Source organism: Erythrolamprus reginae, chromosome 1, assembly GCF_031021105.1.
Source record: "Erythrolamprus reginae isolate rEryReg1 chromosome 1, rEryReg1.hap1, whole genome shotgun sequence".
Taxonomy (NCBI): domain Eukaryota; kingdom Metazoa; phylum Chordata; class Lepidosauria; order Squamata; family Dipsadidae; genus Erythrolamprus; species Erythrolamprus reginae.
The window spans coordinates 158,032,207-158,056,907 of record NC_091950.1 but is presented as its reverse complement, the minus strand read 5'-3'; the positions used below and the strand labels follow the sequence as shown (position 1 = coordinate 158,056,907).

Genomic DNA, 24,701 nt, shown 5'->3' with positions numbered 1-24,701 from the left:
CCCTATCGAATTTTGGGAACTTCTCAATTTTGACTTTGGTTGTTCTTCAGATAACTGGAATCTCCCATTATTAGATCATCTTTTCTCCCTGAAACTTTTGTAATCTGGCCCTAGAAAGATGAGAACTTCTACTTAGCTTGGACCCTACAGCACACTCCCACAATAATATGTTTCCCTGTATTTTACCCATGAATGGCTCACTTATACTCTCTATATACGCCCTTCATGGCATCTGACCAGGATACCTGCGAGACCGCCTTCTGCTGCACGAATCCCAGCGACCGGTTAGGTCCCACAGAGTTGGCCTTTTCCGGGTCCCGTCGACTAAACAATGACGTCTGGCGGGACTCAGGGGAAGAGCCTTCTCTGTGGTGGCTCCGACCCTCTGGAACCAGCTCCCCCCAGAGATCAGGATTGCCCCCACCCTCCTTGCCTTTTGTAAACTTCTAAAAACCCACCTCTGCCATCAGGCATGGGGGAATTGAAACATCTCCCCCTTGCCCATGTAGTTTTTGTGTATGATTCGATTGTGTGTTGTTTTTTATATATTGGGGTTTCTTTTTTTTTTTGGACTTTTAATCTAAAACTGTAACCTAGATTTTTAAATATTAGATTTGTTACTATGTATTGTTCTTCACCATTGTTGTGAGCCGCCCCGGGTCTGCGGAGAGGGGCGGCATATAAATCCAATAAATCTAATCTAATCTAATATATCCCGATTTTTCATACATTGTCTACTTCAGCGGAGGGTTGCTCCTGGTTCAGTCCAGTTCTCTGAACTGGAAACAGTGGTTGCTCTGCCCACCCACCTGGGACACTTCTGTTCATTCGCCAAAGCATCATGCATTCGCAAAACAGTAGCAAAACCATTTAGAACCCACTACTGGTTCGCTTCCTTTACACATAATGCCACCTTCTTTCCTTACATCTCCACAATTTCTGTTGATTTTATCCTTCAAGCCCTATGTAAAACAAACTATTAGTGAAGCAAACAAAAATATATCCACAAACAATGACTTACATTTTCAACCTAATATGGGATTTCATTCTAGCCTAAAGAAATATCTTTGATAGCATGTTTGGTGCTATGACATTTCAATCAAGGTTTTTGTCTTTACTCTTACATTCTTATAAAAGCTATATTGAATGACAGCTTGTTGACAACACCATGTAAGACAAAATAACCAAAAGTATAACTGGCATTTTGGCTGAAGGAGGACCTTGAAGATATTGTGACAAAGGTTGAGATCAAGTCATTTCAGCTGTCTGTCAAAGATGGAAAAGTCTAACCCAGATCAAGATTCTGGCAGCTGACCTTTACATTGATAGAATCCAAACTTTCACAAATTACTATATAATCTCTGGTTTTAAAGCATGAGTCATGGTTTGCAATTTAATTTCCTACATTAGATATTAATTATATTATTTTAACTAAAATATATACACTGAATCATCTGACATAACTTGTAATTATCCTCTCCCACCCTAGTGCTGTTTGTGTTTGTTACAAGAAACTGCAAAGAAAAACAAAGCACCTGTAAATTGTGAGGAAGTGAAGCACTGAAAAACCCAATTTTCTATTTTACTTCAAATGAATCATGAGCTACCTTGAAAATATTTACTAATATAAATATGAATGGATATTCATATACATAATTAAATTGCACAAGCCTTGATTGGGGGGTTTTGTCTCTCATTTCAGAATGGTTAAGGCTTGTCCATCTAGAGTTGTACAATTCTGATTTTTTTTAATCTTTTAATGTTTAAATTGTTCTGACCTGCATGCAATATCATTTTATTTTTCTAAGCACAAATTCTCATTCCTCGTATCCTTTTTTTCAGTTTAGCCTTTTCATCCTATTTGGAATGGAATGAGGTGGACTGTTGTGTATCCTGTTGAAGTAATAGAGCTTTACTATTAAATAAGCAAGATATCTTGTTAGTATTAAATAAACAGACATCGAGTGTTGGCAGTGGTAATAGGATCAGTGCCATTCTTTTTAAAGGAAATGTTTTTCTAAACATAGCAACTAGAAACATATGTATTTCAGACTGAAATTCTCAGGGGCATAACAAGATCTTTCAGTCCATCGAATGTGTGAAAATGAGAGTGTTAAAAATTTTATTACATAATGGGTTGCTGAGGTTCAGTAGATCTAGTAGAATCTATAAAAGAAATATACTAGTTTTAAAATGGTCTCTTGGAGAAACTTAAATAAGATACTAAAATGCAGAAAAGAAACAAAACAGCCAAGGAAATAAGTTAAACAAATGAAGGTTACGTTTCCATGAGAAACATCAGAAGAGAATGATACTTCAGAAGAGAAGGATTTAGGGGTAGTGATTTCTGACAGTCTCAAAATGGGTGAACAGTGCAGTCAGGCGGTAGGGAAAGCAAGTAGAATGCTTGGCTGCATAGCTAGAGATATAACAAGCAGGAAGAAGGAGGTTGTGATCCCGCTGTATAGAGCGCTGGTGAGACCACTCTGTTCACCATTTTTGTAGCCCGTCTTTGTACCCATTCAATTTTATCAATATCTTTTTGTAGATGAGGTCTCCAGAACTGAACACAGTGGTTAGGGAAGGGTTAGGGTTAGGGAAGGGGAGGGTTAGGTTTAGGGAAGGGGAAAGTTAGGGTTAGGGTTAGGGAAGGGGTGGGTTAGGGTTAGGGTTAGGGAAGGGGAGGGCTAGGGTTAGAGAAGGGGAGGGACACAGCATCTGGACTTGGCCCACCCACCCTAGGGAAGGGGAGGGTTAGGGTTAGGGTTAGGGTTGGGGAGGGTTAGGGTTAGGGAAGGGGAGGGACCCAGTATCTGGACCTGGCCCACCCACCCTAGGGAAGGGGAGGGTTAGGGTTAGGGGAGGGTTAGGGTTTTAGGGTTAGGGGAGGGGAGGGTTAGGGTTTTAGGGTTAGGGAAGGGGAGGATTAGGGTTAGGGAAGGGGAGGGCTAGGGTTAGGGTTAGGGAAGGGGAGGGCTAGGGTTAGGGTTAGGGAAGGGGAGGGACCCGGCACCTGGACTTGGCCCACCCACCCTAGGCAAGGGGAGGGTTAGGGTTAGGGAAAGGGAGGGTTAGGGTTAGGGTTAGGGAAGGGAAGGGACCCAGCATCTGGACCTGGCCCACCCACCCTAGGGAAGGGGAGTTAGGGCTAGGGAAGGGGAGGGTTCGGATTAGGGAAGGGCAGGGTTAGGGTTAGGTTAGGGTTAGGGAAGGGGAATGGTGGAAGGTCTTAAGCATAAAACCTATCAGGAAAGACTTAATGAACTCAATCTGTATAGTCTGGAGGACAGAAAGGAAAGGGGGGGCATGATCGAAACATTTAAATATGTTAAAGGGTTAAATAAGGTTCAGGAGAGAAGTGTTTTTAATGGGAAAGTGAACACAAGAACAAGGAGGCACAATCTGAGGTTAGTTGGGGGAAAGATTAGAAGTAATGTGAGAAAAATTATTTTACTGAAAGAGTAGTAGATGCTTGGAACAAACTTCCAGCAGACGTGGTTGGTAAATCCACAGTAACTGGATTTAAACATGCCTGGGATAAACATATATCCATCCTAAGATAAAATACAAGAAATAGTATAAGGGCATACCATAGTTCCCTCTAAGCTGAGCAGTGAGCAATCGCTCACTTAAAAATCATCATCAACTCAGAGTTTTCCAAACCTGCCCAGAAGCCGAGAGGGAAAGAGTGAGAGGGAAGTTGAGAGAGAGGAAGAGAGGAAGAGAGAGAAACAGATAGAAAAAAGAGAGGAAGGAAAAGAGAAAGAAAAAGAATGGGAGTAAGGAAGAGTGAAAGAAAATTAAAATCTAGTTTGAAACTAGCTCAACTATTTAAGTGGCATTTTGATATTGATAGAGTTGCCCTATTATGAGCTCACTGTTATAGACACACAGTACAGTATTTTATTTTGAAATTATCTGAGGCAAAACAGGGTGGGTTGTTTGTTTGTTTGTTTGTTTATTTATTATTTCTATGCCGCCCAGTCCCGAAGGGACTGCCGCTCAGACACTATACTTTTCCGCCCCCCCCCCAAAAAAAATTAGAGGGAACACTGGGGCAGACTAGATGGACCGTGAGGTCTTTTTCTGCCGTCAATCTTCTATGTTTCTATGTTTCTAACATCGAGATAAGAACTGACTGTATGTCAGTACTGTATTGTGTGGGGAAAGATATTTGGGCAGTTGCGCCATGTTTGCTAGGTCATTGTTATAGTTAATGCTCATTGGGTCTCCTCCCCTACCAAATTGCATTAATATTTTTGTTGAGTCCCATAATTTCTTAGTCGTGGTCTGTTTCCCTTACAACATACTCTAGCATGTGCCAAGGCATAGTAAAACATAGCTTGCCCTTCTTTTTGACATAATTGTCCCCTTGACTGTAATTAAAGTTGAACTGAATAATGGAGCAGTCACCAGCAAGATGTTCCCATAATTTTCCCCATTGTCAAGGGTTTTATTATCATCAGATTCACACTGGATTAGGAATGGAATAGCAGCGTTGCTCAGACACAGTTGTGTGAATGTGATTCTCTGACGTGAGTCGTGTTATGAGGTAAATGGTTTTCTTCCCTACAGAAGCCCTCTTACTTTCATTGGTGCAATTCCCAGAGAGGTGAAAGTATTTGTCTTCTGAATTGTATTGATTGTTCAAAGTATTTTTTTTCTTGTTTCAGTTTGCTCTGTCAAACTCTGTCAAACGAAAATAGGTTAGTAATGGAAAGTGTAGCTCCTGGGTGTTTCTTGAATGAGAAAAAAAATCCTCATCTCATGTCTAGTAGTTGTTAGTTTCGGGGGAGGGGAGTGTTTTGTGTTGTTCTGTTCTGTTTTTCCTTTTAGCTTGTCAAAAATTGATCCAAAGTTAAAGTATATCACAGTTTGCTGTCAGAGGATATGACTTTTAGGAAAATCTAATGTTTTTTCTTTTTTTCCTTCTGTATCTGTGAATGAGAAATAAAATGGACTTTTGAGCTCTTCAATGTGGCAGGAAATGACCATCTTATTTTATTTTACTTTAGTTATTTTACTTTTATCCCACCTTTATTATTTTTATAAATAACTCAAAGCAGTGAACACTGGCCTATTTAAATTATGGGAAATTTTATTTCCATAATATAGTATAAGTGGACTTATTTTCCCAAAAGAGTTTACTCACAAAATGTCAATGCTTTACTATTGTCGAGTGCTCAGTTGGAGAAGTTCATTATACTCAAACTTTCAGGCCCTTCCTCCAACTCTCACTGAATTAGAAGCTATCTTTCTGGAATAAACCAAGGGAAAGAAGCTACATTCCTATTCAAATTGAAGTAGCAAGGATTGGGCAATCAAATAAATGTTATCAAACAAGGAAGACTTTACATTGTGTTGGGTATTCTGCTGGTTGAAGCACTGGTGTAGAACTTATGCTTAGTTAAGTTATGTTCTGGTAGTGTTATTCTAAAATCCTTTATTACCATTTTGCGCGGGTACCTGGGCAAAAGCGTCCTGGGTGGGTGGACGGAACCTCCCACCACTGGCGCTACTGATTCTAACAACCGGTCCGAACTGGGAGAAGCCCACCACTGTTACGTTCCTCCATGCTGGGTTAGGAGATGTTCTTGGATCCTGTGGTATTCCTCAGTTAACAGGTATCAATACTTTTTAACAATTATATCTGGTTCATTAGATGTTCCCTTTCCTAGGGGAAAAAATGTTATTTAAGCACTGTTTGATTGTGTACCAGGCAAGATCTTCATAAATACTGTAAAGATTACAGGCTTAGATATCTAGTGATCAATCTACTCATGTCCTCAGACTAAAAATTCTTCCCTTGGATTTAATTTCATTAGGATTTACGTGGGCAAGCATAATTGGCAAGAATTTTGTTAATTGTAAAATTATGAAATTCCTCTCCTGAGGATACCTCTCATTGTTTCTATGTTTAGGTGAGCAATACAATACATATCTTTAAGGAAACCTGTGATCACTAATGAATAAAAGGTAACGGTTTCTCTGTCAGACTCTAGGGCACAGTGTTCATCTCTGTTTCTTGGCCAAGGGAGCAGCATTGTCCAAAGACCACACTGGTATATAGCCATGTGACCAGCATGGCTATACACCACCGGCCCTGCAACACAGTTTCCTTCCAACCCAAATGGTACTTATTAATCTACTCACATGCTTGCAAACTTCTAGGTGGGCAGGAGCTGGGACAAGTAATGGGACTTCACCCTGTAGCCCAGAGCTTGAGTCTTGGGCTCAGCTTCTTTAACTGATGAGCCATTGGACGCCAGTGTCAGTGATTATTGTCATATTTTTATTTACACTGTAAGCATTTGCTTAAAGCAGTAGTTCTCAATTGTTTTCTGTTATGCCCCCTTCCTAGGAAGAAGTAAACATTTCACACACACACCAACTCTCCGCCAGGATAATTGTTTGCAATATTCGACATGTTTTCACGGAAAAAACTCAAGCAGCTTATCAGCGTGATTGGGGTATAATGTATTTAAGTGACGCCTTAATTTAATTGGCTTCATGCTGTCTTCTGCCAACATTTTTAGACACAGTAAACATACTGGTCTTTCCTTGCTTCATGCTGTCTTCTGCCAACATTTTTAGACACAGTAAACATACCCATATTTCCTTGAAGCCTAGAACTAGATATGCTTCATCATATTTCCTTGTCTATGAGACTTACATTTGTCTCATTATCTCAGTTTCTCTCTTCCTTTCTTTTCATCCATGTTAAATATTTTTCCATGGTGTCTCTTAAGGGTTTGTTATCTGCACTTCATATCTCCTGCTCTGTGTGCAAAAAACCCTTACTCCCTACGGCAAAAAAAAAGCATGTTCCCTGGGATTATATGCCCACCCTGGCATTGCTCCATGCCCTCCCAGGGGGAGGCCGCCCCATTATTTGAGAAGCACTGGCTTAATTAAATGCATGCTTTTAAATTTTCTGGATGCTCATACTTTTAAGAATTCTAAAAATAAATATATTATTTTGGAATTGTATGTTTCATAAAATTTTTGCATTGGGGCAGATACATTTTTATAGATGATGTGTCCCTGCCAGATGTAGTCTTTAAGATGTGTGTGAATGTGTGTGTGTGGTTTTGTATTTGTATGTTTGTGTGTATGTGTGATAATGATGGAGTTGCAAATCCCTATGCCAGGGAGAGCGTCATGAGTAGTATAGATACCCTAGAATGAAATGAATGATAAACAACATTAAATTGAAATATGTAGCAATACAATCAAAGGTTAGTGCTACCAAAAGGAGTAAAACAAGAAAAATAAACTTAATAAAATGTGTCTTCAGGGAAGACTTTTATCAATTTTGTATAAATTGATGTCATGTTTGCAGTGCAACCCTGCAAAATTTGGTTTACTGTATTGGTGAAAGCTTGACTGGACTCTCAAAGAAGAAAATTGGCATAATAAAATTCTGTCATTCCTAAGAGGCATTGCAGCAAGTATAATACTTAATTGGCGTGCAGATCTTTGTAGAAATTACAGAGAAGTAGCACAGGTTGGTCAGTTTCTATTCCCCCAGAGAAGGTGCATTCTATCAGTGATATTTTGATACATTTGCCCTGTAATAATGCCAGTTATGGTCTATTGTGCCTGGCCCAGAAGAAGTCCTAAAGGAAATTTAGCCTGGCATTAGGTCGCTCCCTTTGATATAAAAGAATCTCTGAGGATTTTGAAGCTGCTTGGACAATGTATTTCTGGAGGATTTTCTGGAGGACAAACCCAAATATTTAAAAGTATGCATATACAGGTAGTCCTCATTTAGCAACCACAATTAGGTCTGGAAACTCTATTGCTAAGCAAACTAGTGTGTAGTTGTGATAATTTTGACATCATTTTCCATTTAGTCTCTAAGCAAATCACTGGTTGTTAAGCAGGAGACATGTCCACAACTTGCAATTTTACTGTCGAATTCTCCATTAAATTTGCTTTTCAGAAGTTGGTGGTAAAGCAAAAACAAATGGTCATGTGACTGTGGAATGCTTGATGGTCATAAATGCTTGCTGGTTGTGAAGCTGTGACAGTCAGAAAAGCAAGAACTAGTCCTAAAATGGCTTCTTCAGAGCAGTCGTAACTTCAAAGAGTCACTAAGCATGGCAGTCGTTAAGCCAGGTCTACCTGTACAGGTAGTATTCGGCATACAACCATAATGGAGCTTGGAATTTCCATCATAAGTCATGATGTTATAAGTCATGGTCAGATTTTATGACTTTTTAATGACAGTCCTGAAGCAACATGGTTGTTAAATAAAACAGTCATTGTTAAATGAAAATACCCTAATTCAGTGATGGCAAACCTATGGCACGTGTGCCACAGGTAGCATGTGGAGCCATATCTAAGAGCATGTAGGCATTACACTACATCAGCTCTAGCACGCATGTGTGCACTGGGCAGCTGATTTTCAGCCTTTTCAAGCCTGGCGGTATAGATGAGACTTCAGACTCTTGCGGAAGGCGAGAAGGATTGGGACAGTACAAATCTTCAGGGGGAGCTGATTACAGGGGGCTGGAGCCCCCACAGAGAAGGCTCTTCCCCTAGGCTCTGCCAATTGACATTGTCTAGTTGACTGGACCTGTAGAAGGCCGACTTTGTGAGACCTAACCGGTCGCTGGGACTCATGCAGCGCAAGTAATCTGGTCCGATGCCATGTAGGGCTTTATAGATCATTTCCGGAAACCAATTTGAAGCCAATGCAGTCCGCAGAGTGATGGCAAAACATGGACATGCCTAGTAAGGCCCATGACCACTCGTGCTGCTGCATTTTGTACGATTTGCAGTATCCGAACACTCTTCAAAGGTAGCCCCATGTAGAGAGTATGGCCTGTAAGGGCAGCACCTGATTTAGGAATGAGGTCCAAGTGCAATTTTTGTACTAAAAAAAGAAAACCGAGAGAGAGAAAATAAACCCTTTCCAATATTTTAATGAAACAGAACTAAATTCAACCTTAAAGTCAGAAAGATCACATAGAGAGAGGGATTTAATTTACTTACTACATTCAGTACAGTGATTCATCTGTAGTAGTTCTCTCTCTCTCTCTCTCTCTCTCTCTCTCTCTCTCTCTCTCTCTCTCTCTCTCTCATATACTTTGTCAATATTAAGTAAGACAGGGTGCAGGAAAATGTGCCCACTGAACCCACTTAATTTTAGTAATTTAAGTAGGAGTCATTTGTTTCCTGGAGCCTTTGTGTTCTTTAAAATCTTAATCCATTTGACCATTTTAGAAGAAATTGGTGGCCAGAAGAGAACAAGTTCATTGTGAGCTATTACCTACATTTGACAGCCTAATTCTGCCAAACGTGTCCTGGAAATTGATACAGGATTTGTTCAAGATTTCCCTTAAAAAACTGGAGCAATGATTTTCCAGAAGACGAAGGAGTTTCTTTCTGTAACTAATTTAATCAGCCCTTGCCATCCTTCCTTGTGACTCTATTTGTCTCTCAGGAGTGATTTACACTGTTTTAAAATAATTAACAGTAGAAGATGTTCCATGGAATGATTTAATCTAAACACTTAGCATGTTATCTTGAACTTCCTCTTGAGATGTTCATGGTCACTGTTGGTGTCTTTTTCCAGGATCAGAATGACTGGGGAAGTTCCTCTCACCAAGTCTATATCATGATTGTGCTCATTAATGTGTTGCTCATAAAGCTCTTAAACAATCATTATGAAATTCCATTAGTTGCATCCAAATTCCTATGGTGATTGTAGAGCAGAATCGGTATGGTGAATATGGAGCAGAGCAATGCAGACAATGCTCTTAAGCTTATTTTAGTTCTTCTAACATGGATGACAGAGTTTTGATTTAATAAGACTGGGACAAATTTTCACGTTCTTAAAAATGTCATTAATAAGTGACACTCTGAACATTACAGGTAATCCTTGTCTGTCCAGCAGTGATTGGGATTAAGAATTCTGATGTTAAATGATGTGGTCGTATGTGGCAAATAACAAATGGAGAGAAAGATATGCAAAGAAAGTTCATAATTTGCAATAAATATTTGTGTCTTGCAAGAAAACTTTGAGTCCTGGCAACTGTCTAGACATGCTAAAACAGTGTTCCTGGCCACATTTTTGGAAATGGTTTACCATGTACTTTCTTCCTAGGGCTAAGAAAGAATGTCAAGTCCAAAGGTGCCCAATTGGCTTTTGGTGGGGTGGGGAAAATATATACACATAACCACACACAAACAACATTTTAGACTAATTATATGTTTTCAATGAGCACTTTTTTCTTTTAATTTTCCTGATCTTCCTTTGAGATTATTACCATATGCAGTATGAGATAAATTCTTGATTACTCAGCTAATTATTTTCCTACTTGCCAGCTTCATAATTTTTTTAATAGTTTTGTTGAAAGTGATAATTATTTTTGCCATAAAAATAACCAGAGGTTATAGCATTATGTTGGATGGGTCAAAAAGTTACTTTAGCCTAACAAGTCAAGGATAGAGAAACTAGCAACACTTAAAAATAACTTAATTTTAATTGAATGACTTTGATCTGTCATTTCTCGTTAGCTTGGAATACCTTATATGGAATTTTTAGGTCAAAAATGGATAGAGTTCCTGATTTACTAATCTTTGAGATACTTGGAAAATTTGAAATGAATGCAGCGATAAGCTTTTTAAAAAATCAATCATGTAAAATTGAAAGCAAAGTGAATGTATTGAAGAGAAAAATATAATTGATGCTACAAGCTACAACATCCAGGAGGTGTAGAGGATATCCCCAAATGACTGAGGAATATAGTGATTCTAACAATTGGGTTTGTTTTATCAGGTTCTGACTGTGACATATAATCTGTACTAGATAATGGGTATACATCAGTCAGTTGTTATGATTTTTTTCAATCTAAAACTAATGAAATTGAATAGGTGTATAACTCAGTTGCAGTTATTTTTGCTAAGTGAATATAAGTCAACACTGAATTTGGTTGAGAGTTGAAATAGATATGGAATAGATTTATGATTATGATTCTCATTACAATTCAAATTAAAACAAATGGCAGTGACTTAGGACCATTTATTAGTCTGAGTTTGAATGAGAGAACCTCAACTCTTCCTAAATTATTTATCTTAACACACTTGTACATTATACACCACAAAAAGTTATTTGCCTCAATGAGGACACAAAGATAGACCAAAATTAGTTTATAGATCCTCTCTCTTTGTGAAGAATTGACTTGGAGAATGTTAATCAGTTCATCTTGCATAATTTCTGTGACTACCACTTATCATGGTTTCAGGTAAACCCATACTCTGCAGTAGCCACCCCAGACTCCATTGTCCTTTATGCTGCACTAGCCCCTTGAAGACATTTTTGTGCCTTCTCCCACCCTGAAGCAGCCACTTCAAGTCAGCCCTGTGTCAATCCTATGTATCTTTCCCTACCTGGCAGAAGCTGCTTATCTACTTGTTATGATCCACCCGTGATTTACATTTTTCTAACAATTGAAGTCAGTGGGAAATGGCAGAAAATTGACTTTCAATTTCCCCACTCACTTCCCACTGACTTCAATTGTTGGAAGCCATCAGGAAGCTGTGAGAAAGTCCTCACTTAATGACCCCTGAGCTAGTATTGGGGACTGCCAGATTGTTGTCACTAAGCAATGAGGGCACATGACATTGTATTTTATGATCATATTGCTCACCAGTGGAAATTCCAGTCCCAATTATTGCCATTGACTGATGATTACCTGCATGGTATTATATTTATAAGAAAATATAATAATTATTTCCCCTGTAGTCCTACATTTGCTACCTTGGTCTCTAGACGGTTGGTCTCTCATCTGCTGCCTTTTCTTTGTACTTCACAAGAGAACATTAAAACACAAGAGATCTATCACAGGAAACTGGCCTGTATGGTTCCATTTTAAATGTTTCTCTGACTCCAAAGGAGGCCTGACCCCAAGGTTCATGGTACTGTTTTGGTTTCCTAGGCAACAGAATGGGGCTCAGATGAAGACACTAGGAGATCATGTCAAAGTAAAGGAAAAACTGAGGTAAGTCTTCTATCTGTTTCTTCATATGTATAAAGACCTTTGTCGTTAACATTAATGATTTCATGTAATTATTTATGGAGAATTTTCACCTGAAAATATGTGACATGTGACATGAGGTGTTTAAAAGGGTGATATTATAACAAAAAGGTAAAATATGTGTAACTTTCTAGTGGTATATTTTAAGAGTTTGGATTATAGTTTTTAGGAGTGTTTTTGTGGAAATTAAAGTTAATCTCCAATTTTTTGGAGCAGACTAAGAACAATGGATTTCTGTGAGATAGATGGGTGCTAGCAAAATCTACTTGCAGGGTTTAGTTCATATTTCAAATTAAGAGTTCGTTTGGTTTTACCATAATTTCAAATAAGCATGCTTTGGAATTTAAATCACCATGGTGTCCATCCAACTAATTCCTTTTCAATTCCTTTTATAAATTAAGAAAAGGAAAGGAAAATAGGTTTCTACAACAACTGGAGGATCAATATGAAATTAGGCAATTTACAATGGAAGAAAAAAGAAAATAGCAATAGAATATTTTTGGGATTTATATAGTAAATATAAGATACAATAACAGGATATACATAATTACTTACAAAAATCTTGCATTCCACTAATATCTGAATTTAATAAAGTTATAATGGATGAAGAAATAACACTGAGCTAGAAAAAATAATTAAAAAAATAAAACTCCTGAACCTGATAGCCTGATAGAATTCCTATAGAATGCTACAAAGAATCACAAGCATCTCTAAAAAAATCTACTTTTAGTGACATATAATGAGGTTTTAACTGAAAGACAAATTCCACAATTATGGACAGAGGCACTGATTACCCTAATCCCAAAGAACACCACAATGAAACATAAGATTCAATACTATAGGCCAGTCTCGCTGTTAAACTCAGATTATAAAATATTTGCAACAATAATGGCTGAACGCCTAAAAACAACACTTCATGAAATTATCCATCCTGATCAAAACAGGTTTTTACTAAGTAGGAATATAAAGAAATAAGGTAAGAATTGTATTAAACATTTTGGAATATTATGAAACTCACCCAGTGAAATCCACAGTACTCATATTCCTTGATGCACAAAAGGCTTTTGACAACCTAAATTTGGAATTCCTTATAAATCAATTAATTAAGATGAACTTTGGAGAAAAAATTATCAGAATAATTAAATCAATATATTCTAATCAGACAGCAAAAATCATCATCAATGGAGAAATTACAGACAGTTTTAATATGACAAAAGGAGTTCAACGAGGTTTTCCACTATCCCCCCCTACTATTTACCTTATCACTAGAAACATTACTATTATAATATAGAATTATATAGAATTGTTAATACTCAACTTATTAATGGAAATGGCATTTTGTATATAATATGAGACTATATCTCTTGTGATTGAGTTGTAAAGAAATGATACTATGGGGGAAAAATAGTAGAGTAATATGTAAGTTATGCAAACTGTATTAATGTAAATCGTTGATATGAATTGCTGAAAGAGAACCCTATGGGTTACATCATATAGTTGTTAGTGCATTGTTTAATGGGTTTTTTTCTGTTTGCTGTTTTTTTCTGTGTGTGTTTCCTTTTTTCTCTTCCTCATTTTTTTCTTTTTATTGTATTTTCTTGTTCTTTTTTAATGTAAATAATCTAATAATTTTTTTTAAAAAAAATTCATTTTCTAGTGTTTCACTTCTGTTTCAGAAAAGTTGCAAAGTTCACAAAATGGAGTTCCTTGATTTGAATCTGTGACTTGTGCCTTTGTTTCCATGAAACTAGCTATTTGAAGTTGCATGGTGTAACATCTCCTCCTAGTTGACAAATGAATGGATTCTCTACAATGATGCTTCCACGTTCAAGCCTCTTGGATCTTTCCTCAGTAAAAACTAGATGCCTGGTTTATAGGTTAACCCAAAGAGGAAAATTTACAGCAAATTGCACCCCAAATTCAAAACTACCTTACTATTAAACAAAACCCTTGGTGGCTAAGATTGAACTATTTCAAGGCAGAATCTAAGTGACAGCAAAAACAACAACAAAACAAAATTTCCTGTACCTTAGCAAGTCAAGATAAGTCAGTTCTTATCTTCTTAGTTTTCCAAATATTTACATTTTAGTCATTATTTTATCAAGGTGGAATACAGCTCATATTCCCTGTCTTCCTTTTAAACTGCTTGTAAGCTTTAACAATAAAACACAAAGAAAATAGAAGAGAAAAGTAGTGAATCCTTCTGTATCTTTTGAGAGCTACACAATATTGATTAGTAAAATTGTTTGTCTGAAGAAATAAACATAAATATCCAAGAATGTTAATAACAATGTTTTTCAGCCTGCAAGATACCCTAAAAAGAAAATTAGAACAAACATCAGCAAATATATTAAAGTTATCTCTTCATTACTGAATGCATTTACTTTGAGAAGATAGTGGGACATATTCTGTCTCTTCAATTCTTAGATACACAGCGAGACTTCTAACTAACTCTGGGGAGTATGCTCAGTAATATGCATAGATCATAAGATGGTGATCATTGCACTGTAGTTCAAGCCCATCCTCCTTTGTATGTGCTTTGGCATTGTGTTTAGATACAAAGGAACACAGTGTTACTCACAATACTTAACTATTATATTTCCTGATTTGTCATATAGCCCTATGTATATTGTTGCTGCTGCTCCTTTTTGAGATGTTAGTAGAAAACCCTTAATGGTATTTGATCTCAAACAATGAGCCAGCCCCAAGATCCCATTGAAAGTGCTATCATCCAAACGATGCAACTCCAGCATGGAACCCATGACTACCTCTTTTCTCTCTTAGTTTATCACCCTTATATACAGTTGCCATGTCCTAGAAAGATACGTTTACATGGGTGATCTGTGAGAACCTAATACACCTGGTCTAAAATTGTGGCACCAATATCTGAATTAATAAAGTGGCAATTCTCTGTGGACTGTTAACCGGAGGACAATGACTTTCTAATGTCTTCCTCAACCCATGTGCCAACCAATCCATTAGGCACCTATATTCTGTTGGTTTTTTTCAATGCCAGAAAGGAACCTATAGAACAGGGAATATAGGACCAAAAGATAGGATCCTTATTTAGCCATCCTGACACTGACCAGACACTACTGGAAGTGAATATACAATCCATGCACAAATCAGTAGCATCATTCTGTACCTAGGAATTAGTTGACATTTATAAGGATGCTATGTAGTGCTATAAGCTGACTCATTCTTAAAAGACAGTGCTTCGAGTACCCTCTTCTCTAATTGGCTGTCTCTAGGTTGAACAAAGATGGGAAGAGCAATTTGTTATATTTTCCTTTGGAGAGAACAAAGAAAAAAAACCTAAATCCCAATTATCTGCTTCTTTATACATCTTTCTAAAGTCCTGATGAGCCATCAGACACTACTGAACTACATAGTTCAGAGGTCCAAAGGGCATAAGACAGTTTTCCAAATGTCTTGTTAGTTTTCTTGTTATTAGTTAAATAGGCAGCGGAGAGGGAGTATCTTGCAATTCTTAATTATGTTTTATCAAGTTCCTGTTTGCAGAGGGATTCTCCAATAAATTGAATGCTACTAATTTATAAAATGTCTTGTTTACAGAAGAAAAATTAAAATTAGTGGGACTCAGCAGAAGACTCAGCAAATTCTTATAGCAGTCCAAAAACCAGCCAATTTATTAATACAAATAGCAGTAGCTCTTATATACCATTTCAGAGGGCTTCACAGTCCTTTCTAAGAGTCATCACATTACCCCTAACAACGTTTACTGACCTCAGAAGGATGGAAGGCCAAATCACCTTGAGTCGGCAAAAATCGAACTGCTGAACTGCAGGCAGCTTGCAGGCAGCAAAATTAGCCTGCAATCTTGCATTTGAACGTCTGCGCCAACATGGCTCTGACGCACTAATGTTATTGAGTTCATTTTATCAGAAGAATGAAATTATACATATTTTGAAAGATATAATATATATTTGTGGGGGTTATTTCACCGTGCTCCATTATATTACAGTGATCTATTTAAATATGAAGTTTCTAAGCCAAATAAATCACATTTTTAATTTTAAAAATTGACTATGATTTTGGTTTGATTGTTAAACTGAATTTCTGGTTTTATATTTATTGCAAATCTTTTTTTCTGGATAGGTGTCAACAGACTCAAACTCAATGATAAGATGGAGTGGCTGTGGGTTTTGCCTCCCAAGGACAATTCTATCTGTCCGTTTATCACCCTGGGGGGGAATTATTGACCCCCTCAGAGAGGGTCCACAACTTGGACGTCCTCCTCGATCCACAGCTCACATTAGAGAAACATCTTTCAGCTGTGGCGAGGTGGGCGTTTACCCAGGTTTGCCTGATGCACCAGTTGCGGCCCTATCTGGACCAGGACTCACTGCTCACAGTCACTCATGCCCTCATCACCTCGAGGCTCAACTACTGTAACACTCTCTACATGGGGCTATCTTTGAAGAGTGTTCGGAAACTTCAGATCGTGCAGAATGCAAGAGCAATCATGGGCTTCCCTAGGTATGCCCATGTTACATCAACAATCAGCAGTCTGCATTGGTTGCTGATCGATTTCCGGTCACAGTTCAAAGTGTTGGTTATGACCTATAAAGCCCTTCATGGCACTGGACCAGAATATCTGTGAGACCACCTTCTGCCGCACGAATCCCAGCGGCTGGTTAGATCCCACAGAGTTGGCCTTCTCCGGGTCCCGTCGACTAAACAATGTTGGCTGGCGGGACCCAGGGGAAGAGCCTTCTCTGTGGCGGCCCAGACCCTCTGGAACCAGCTCCCCCCGGAGATTAGGACTGCCCCCACCCTCCTTGCCTTTCGTAAACTTCTCAAAACCCACCTCTGCCGTGAGGCACAGGGGAACTGAGGCATCTCCCCTTGCCTATGTAGTTTTATGTATGGAATATTTGTGTGTATGTTTTTATATAAGGGTTTTTTAGGTTTTTAATATACAATTGTTATTTTAGACTTAATATTAGATTTGCCATTGTATACTGTTTAATTCACTGCTGTGAGCCGCCCCGAGTCTGCGGAGAGGGGCGGCATACAAATCTAATAAATAATAATAATAATAAAAAAGACACAAATGGAAAAACAATCTTGACAGCTGTCCAACAAATCATAAGTAACATATTTATAAATTAAATGGGTATTGTTGGCTTATACTCAGCTAGGCAAGCATTTAAATCAAGTACCATCCAATTCTTGTCAATAGATTTTCACAGTACTAAATTAATTTCCAAAACAGAACACTACAGCAAAAGAATAATCATGGAAGCCATCGAGATAGAAAAACATCCCCAAAATATGAACAAGCGGGATGATACCTCCCGCCTACCAGACATCTGGAAACCAGCCCTCAAATGTAACCCAGCCATAAAAACTGAAACTAGACTCAGAACACACATTGCAAAACAATCAAATAGCCTGCAAGCTTCAACTACTCAGGATATCATGCCTAATCAACAACCATTAACTAATCAGTATACTTCAGTTACATCAACGACCCCAGGTGTTACCCCACTGACTCACCAGGAAGTTTCTACACAGCAGGCAATTGCTGAGCCATCAAACCACACCCAGCCACCAGTATTTATAGAAGGAAGGCAGCTCAGGTCTCGCAGTGTTTGCCTTAGAACAAGGACAGAAACACCAGCCTGAAGATGACAAGTGGGACCTCGTCGAAACGTCGCCAGAAATTTCCAAATTCTTGGCTGCCGAGTTGACAGCTGTATATAAATTGCACTGTCAGACTTGGCTGAGGTGATTCTGTTCTGAGTGGCTCCATTTAGTTTCTTTGTGTTGTTCTTTATTCAAGCCTTCATTAAAGGCTTCAAGTTAAATGACACTCGCCTCGTCACCTCCCTTCCCCCCCCACACACACCGCCAAACAGAAAGGTTGGGAACCATGGCATACATTCTTTAAGTCATAGACTTGAACTGTTGATGAAGAGTCCAAACTCAAGCCAGGCTAAAGCTTATTTTCATAGAAGCGAATGTCTAGAATATTATGGAGCATCAGCAATTTTCTTTAATTAGCAATTAATCGTTGCTATCTAAACAGGACAAATATAACATTCAGGACAGTAGGACAGTAAAATTAGTTACTGTTGATTACTAATAGTGAGTTGCATTTTTATTTTCTGCCTAGAGTATGTAAAAGACAATTTGCAGGGAGCATATGAACACATCAGAAAGAAAAGCCCAAACTGAAACTCTCCAGATTCTGATGAGTTACGCCACTGTGGTTGGAGGAGAATTAACCGGATGAGATCATAAAACTCAGCTCCAAGCGTATATACTTTTGTTTGCCATTACTTCAGTTGCTAGTTCTGTATAGAATAAACGACAGCTTATCTTTTTTCCAAAAGATAATGTATTGAAGCTTTGCTTCCAGGCTGAGCTAAATTTCAGATCTGATCCCTGTATATCTGATCAAGACATGATAGAAATGAAAAGTAAACCATGTGAACCTCTCCAAGGAACACTGTGATCTTGACACACTCATTCTGTGTGCTCCCCAGGCCACCTCTGACAGTTCACATTCTGCTATCTGCTCAAATGAGTGTTTTGGCTTCCTTTATAAAATATAAACAACAAGGACATCTGACACTTTGTAGGCCACACGTATAGCACTTATTGTCATTTATGTTTCAATGAAATGATTTCCATTTCATAAATGAAAGGAAGTTGTTATATCTGTAATTATGGAAGGATCTTTCTCTGCCTGCAGGGTGGTTTGGAGTGGTGGTATATTCACACACGCACGCATGCGCACGCACACACGCACGCACGCATGCGCACGCACACACACACACACAGACAGATACTAATGTTTTTTTTAAACTGCTTGCCCTTATTTAAGTTTATGTGGAGGGAAACTAGAAACAATGTTTTTGACCTTCTGGAAGAGCTGGTTCTTCAGCTGCAATCTCTTGTTGGGGGACATTTACAATCTCCAGATAATGAGAAAGAAATTGCACATAAGATCATTTGAACAAATTACGTTTCCTGAATATATATCAAACTTAACCCCTTTCCCCAGAAGCTGCACGAATAGAAATTCATAGACCATAGTTATTTCAAGCTAGAAATATTTAAACAAGATGAAACAAAACCTCTGACTCGTTGCATGTCTGCAATCAAAGTTGTTGACATTTCTTTATAAGATAGCCCAGAGGGAAAAACAGTAAGGTATAGTTTTAATCAACCGGCTAATTTCTCTAAAATGACAGAGAATAAAACTTATTATAAAATACAAAAAGCTGATATAAAATACAAAAGCTGATATAATTTATGGGTTGGATAGGAAGTCTCTGTTCATAGCAATTGGAGAGTTTTTGATTATACAGTGTTACCAGTGTTGTGCTTCTTATATTTGGATATTTATTAAATTTCTGTAAAATAAATTGTTTGAACAAAGAGACTAGTCATGCTGAATGAAATCAGGTAATTTTCTTCCTCTGGTGATTGAATCATGCAATTTCAGATTTATGTTTATTTATTTTATTTATATTTCACACTCCTAAATATGGTGATTTTCTTCCCCTGGTTATTGGATCATGTGATGTTTCAGATTTATGTTTATTTATATTTTACATTTCTTAACTACCCGTCTTCCTCAGAGAGGACCTCTGACTTTTCCCAATAGTTTTTCCAATAGCCCAGTTCCCTTTTACAGAATGTACTGTACTGGAGTCTTAGTTTTATGAAAATTAAATGTCCTGGCTTGCTCAATAATGAATTTGCAACAAATATCACAGCAAAGATTTATTGTATATTTAACTTTAGCTTTAGATACATTGCAATCTGAATTAACTTAATTGCAATTTAGTGTTTCATGCAACTGCTTTCTCTTCAACTAGTTGCAACCTTTAATAAAGAGGGAAGTCTGAATCTACCAAATTGTATTTATTCTGTGGGCTGTATGCTATATTATGTATATATTTTTTTAAAAAATAATCTAAATAAATGGGGTGGGGCAAGATTTGAATGGTATTTAACATCTAGTTATATCATACTTGTGTATTCTAAAACATTTGGGATTGCTAGATTTAAAATAAATTTAAAATAAATCTAGTAATTTAGATTTATGGGGAGAGATTTAACAAAGTTAAAGTATATTTTTAGGACAGGCAGACACTCAAAAATCAGTGACCTTGATCTTTTCTGCAGTAAATTATTTTTCTCAACTTGGGAAAGTCCAATACATAATGTTGGATGTATCTGTCTTGAAATCCGTGTTCTTTGATCACTTACATGCTTAATATCATTATTTAGTACTTAAAATTAAAGATAACATTGCACATGTTTTTAAAAGATATGCTTTATAACTTATTTCTCCAGTTATGCTTATTCTGTGAAAAACAATTGGTTACAGAGGCATTCTCATCTATGTTATTGTAGCATGATATTTACAACAGAGTGTGAAATGAAGGATATGCAGAATTCTTGAATACAGCAACCAAGCATGCTAGAGAACTCTGGAATATTCAATTCTCCGTACTGAAGGAGCGGGTCCAGCAGTCACATGGGTTGCTCATGTCCAATCCGGTGGAACTGAGCCTAGTATTAAAAAAGCTTGCCGGATCCGCCCCTTCCCCAGAATTCGCTCAGTTCGCATATCCTGCGGTTGTATTGTGAATGCTCGTTCAACATTCTAACACCTTCCCTTCGACCTTTCCTTCAAAAAAGTAGTAAGATTTATTGTCTTTATTCAATTACTTGCACTATTTGCGCCAGCCGTTTTTAAAAGGAAAAAAAATAAAAAGCGGCTAGGCTTTTTTACTTGGGAGAAGTTGCGGTTTCGTTTTCCCCCGGCGGTTTTGCCGGTTACGATTCCTGCGGCCGCTTGTGGATTCTTCTAATCCCTTGGCCTGGAGGTCCTGGTGCAAGTATTTATTATTGGATTATTGCTTAATTATTGTATAAAAATATATTTAAGGGCTTATAAAATACCTCCTGCGGAGTGGGACGCCTTTAGTCTCCTGGACTTAGTCGATCGCTTTTCCCCTTAAGAAATTCTACGAAGCGATTTTTTGGCGCGAAGGCCTTCGCGCCCTTTCTTAAAATATCTAGGCCTCTCGTGTTGGCCTTCTGCCAGCCGCGTAGGCCTCAGTCCACCGCGTGGATCCGGGAGCGGGCCTTGGGGGTCCCAGGCTAAATTCTCCACCGGCCTAGCCTCCAACCAGAGTGCCTTGGTTTTACTTAATTGCAAAGTTTAGGGAGGCTGGCCCCGCTGGATTTGGGGGCACGAACTCTGGGTTTGCCCAGATTGTCCTCACGTTTCAGCAGCTTCGAGGCCTCGAAGCAGGATCCATTCCTCTTGGGAAGTCCTTGAAATCTTCTCCTTATAATTTAATTATTGGCTCAGCCTTGTCTTCTGTTAATTGTCAGACTATGGCTACCTTTCCCAAGAGAGGCACAACTAAAGGTCCCAGAGAGGCCAGGCCTACAGGCGATGAGATTACTAGTATCCCCCAGGCCTCTTCCTCCTCTTCTCCAGGGGCCCGCCCCTCGACCAAGGTCACCAGGGCCGAGAAGAGAAGGGACCTAGCCCTACAAAAGATTCATGATAAATCAGCAAAACGTTTGAAAGTGCAGGCCCAAGTAATCAGTAGTCAAGACCCACCAGAGGCCTCTAGCCTGCCTCCTTCTGGGGTCCCTGTGTTATCTCTGGATGAGCCAAACCTAGACAGACCCCAACCTAACCTATGGGGCATAGGTCCAGAGGAACCAGATATTATGGAAGATTCCCCCCAGCCAGGATCCTCCCAGGCCTTTAGGGATTCTTCTGCCATTTCTGCTGATATTTCCAGTTTACCTCCTGAGTTCCAATCTATTTTTGCTGTGTTGTCCAAAGCCATTGATGCCAAACTCTCCTCCATCAATGAGCTTCCTTTACCTCTTCCTCCTTCTCGTTCCTCCCGCCCCTTGGGTTCTTCCCCAGCGGTCAGAGCTCCTATTCAGGATGACTCAGAGTCCTCCCAAGATGAATATGAGGATGTAGAGGAGGATGAAGACCCTTTCCAGGGCTTATCTGAGGACGAGGAATCCCAAATAAAGGTCCCTCCTCCCATTACTATTTTCCCTTCTCAACTATTCAAATCTCTCCTCCTCAAAGCTAGAATTTCTACGGGATTAGCGGCCCAGGAGAAACAAGCCTCCACTTCCACTGATCCCCCGGAGGAGAATTTACCTTACTTCACAGAGGAACAGGAGGATAACGAGGTAATCCCCATGCCTAAATTATTTAAAGATGCCTTACTTAAACAGTGGGATTTTCCAGCCTCTGGCCTTAATCCCTCTACCAAGGACAGAAAGTTGTATAAACTCTCCTCTTCCTATGAAGAGCTTCTATCTTTTCCCAAACCAGATGAACCTGTCAAAATTCTTCACTCGGCAGCGGCTGTGCCAGGCGAGGCGGAGGAAGTCCTCCGTCCAGAGGACAAGCGCATCGAGCAAATGCTCAAAAGAGGTTTCTCCGCTGATTCCTGGGCCATTAAAAGTTCTGCAGCAGCCTCCTTCTTCTCCAGAGCCATGCTGCTGTGGCTTCGCCAACTTCAACAGCACATTCCTCCAGATGACTTGAGAGGTCAACAAGACTTCAACAAGGTCTTTGCAGCTGCCCAGTACGTGGCTGATGCCACCTTACAATCTACTAGATTTTCTGCTAAGTCTATTGCAGCCTCTACAATGGCAAGAAGACTCCTATGGATTCGCCCTTGGCAAGCGGGAGTTCGCCAAAAGTGGCAGTTATCCCAGGGCCCCTTAAAGCGCGACCTTCTCTTCGGTGATCTTCTGGATCCTCTCCTCACGGAGACCACAGACAAGAAGAAGGTTTTGGGCCCAACCACAAAAAAGGTTACTAAAACGCAGTCCTTTCGTCGCCCAGGGCGCCAGCAAGATCAAGCGGCTTCCTATCAGAGATCTCCAGGTCAGTATTCCCCCCGCTTTCGTTCCCAAGGTAGGAACTCCAGGGGTAGGGGTTTTCGTTTCCAAAGGGGAGCTGCCTCTAACAGGGCTTCAAAAAAACCTAGATGGTAACCTTTCCTCCATTCCCATAGGGGGTCGCCTAGCTCATTTCGCTGCAAATTGGCGTTTCACCTCCAAGGACCCTTGGGTCATTGACACTGTTCAATCAGGCCTTCTTTTAGAATTTATTTCTCCTCCCCCTAAACGTTTTATTTCCTGCCCTTCACCCAGGTCATCCTCAGATTGTAACCGTATGGAGGAGGCCATTTCTCATCTATTGTCCATTAGAGCCATTCAGCCGGTCCCTTCCGGTCAGAAGGGCCTAGGTTTTTACTCCATCCTATTTATGGTTCCAAAGTCCTCCGGAGGTTGGAGAGCCATTTTGGATTTAAAGAAACTAAACCTATTCATCAAATATAGGAAGTTTAAAATGCACTCCTTGTCTTCTATTTTGGCCGCCATTCACTCGGGAGATTTCATGGTCTCCTTAGACCTCACTGAGGCCTACCTTCACATTCCTATAGCCAAATGCCACAGAAAATTTTTACGTTTTTCCTTTCAAGGCAGGCATTTCCAGTATAGGGCGATGCCATTTGGCCTTTCCTCGGCCCCTCGGGTCTTCACAAAGCTCTTGGGGTCCCTGGCGGCCTATATCCGGGCGTCTCCCATCCACATTTTATGTTATCTTGATGATATTTTAATTCATGGGAACTCCCTAGAGAGAGTGAAATCAGACCTTTCTGTCACCATGTCAGTCCTTCAGGACCATGGGTTTTCCATCAACTTTGAAAAAAGTCACCTCCAACCTTCCACTTCCATTCCTCACCTGGGAGCCATTATTGATTCAAAATCTTCCCAGGTTTTTCTCTCTCCCGAGAGAAAACTCAGTATAGTGGAGTTAATTTCTAACATTTTATCTAATCCTTCAGTATCCATAGTTACTCTATCTTCTCTTTTGGGGAAGATGGTGTCATGCATAGGCATCATTCCCTGGGCTCGCCTTCATGCTAGGGAACTCCAGTGGCTTCTGTTGCCTTTTCAGAGATCGGGGCACAGCAACTCAAATCGACACATTGTCATCCCACTGAGTGTTCGCAGATCCTTCAAGTGGTGGAAGTCTCCGGCCATGGACAGAGGATCCCCGTTCAGGTGCCCGGATCAATTTGTCATCACCACAGATGCCAGTCTATCGGGATGGGGCGCCCACGCCCAGGGGATGATAGCCCAGGGCACGTGGTCCCCGGAGGAAGCTTCCAGGCCAATAAATTGGCTAGAGTTAAGAGCCGTATCCCTGGCCCTGAAGCATTTCTCTCCTCGCATCCCCAACCGGCACGTTCTCATTCTCACCGACAACATTGCCACAAAAAGCCATATCTGCAGGCAAGGGGGCACGAGATCCAAGGCTCTCATGAGGGAGGCCCTCAAGCTGGGCCTTTGGGCGGAAAAACATCTCCAGTCGCTCCTAGCCGATCACATCTCGGGGAGTCTCAACATCCAGGCGGATTGGCTATCCCGAGCAACGATAGACCCAGGAGAGTGGAACCTCCATCAAGACCTGTTCCATCAAATCACCCTCAGATTCGGCCTACCAGTCCTGGATCTCTTCGCGACCAATGCGAACGCCCAACTCCCTCGCTTCTATTCCAGATTTCCATCCCCGGGAGCGGAAGCGATCAATGCCCTCCGGAG

General features: G+C 39.7%; 1 protein-coding gene across 2 annotated transcripts in view; it reads left to right on the top strand.

Annotated features, from left to right (window-relative positions):
- The window catches only part of SEMA5B (semaphorin 5B), a 622,390-nt gene that overhangs the window by 447,895 nt on the left and 149,794 nt on the right, over positions 1-24,701 (top strand). For both annotated transcript variants that reach the window (XM_070730236.1, XM_070730229.1), the window contains one exon: positions 11,949-12,011. In XM_070730236.1, the coding sequence (XP_070586337.1) occupies positions 11,949-12,011 (63 nt within the window). The remainder of the gene's footprint in view (positions 1-11,948; positions 12,012-24,701) is intronic.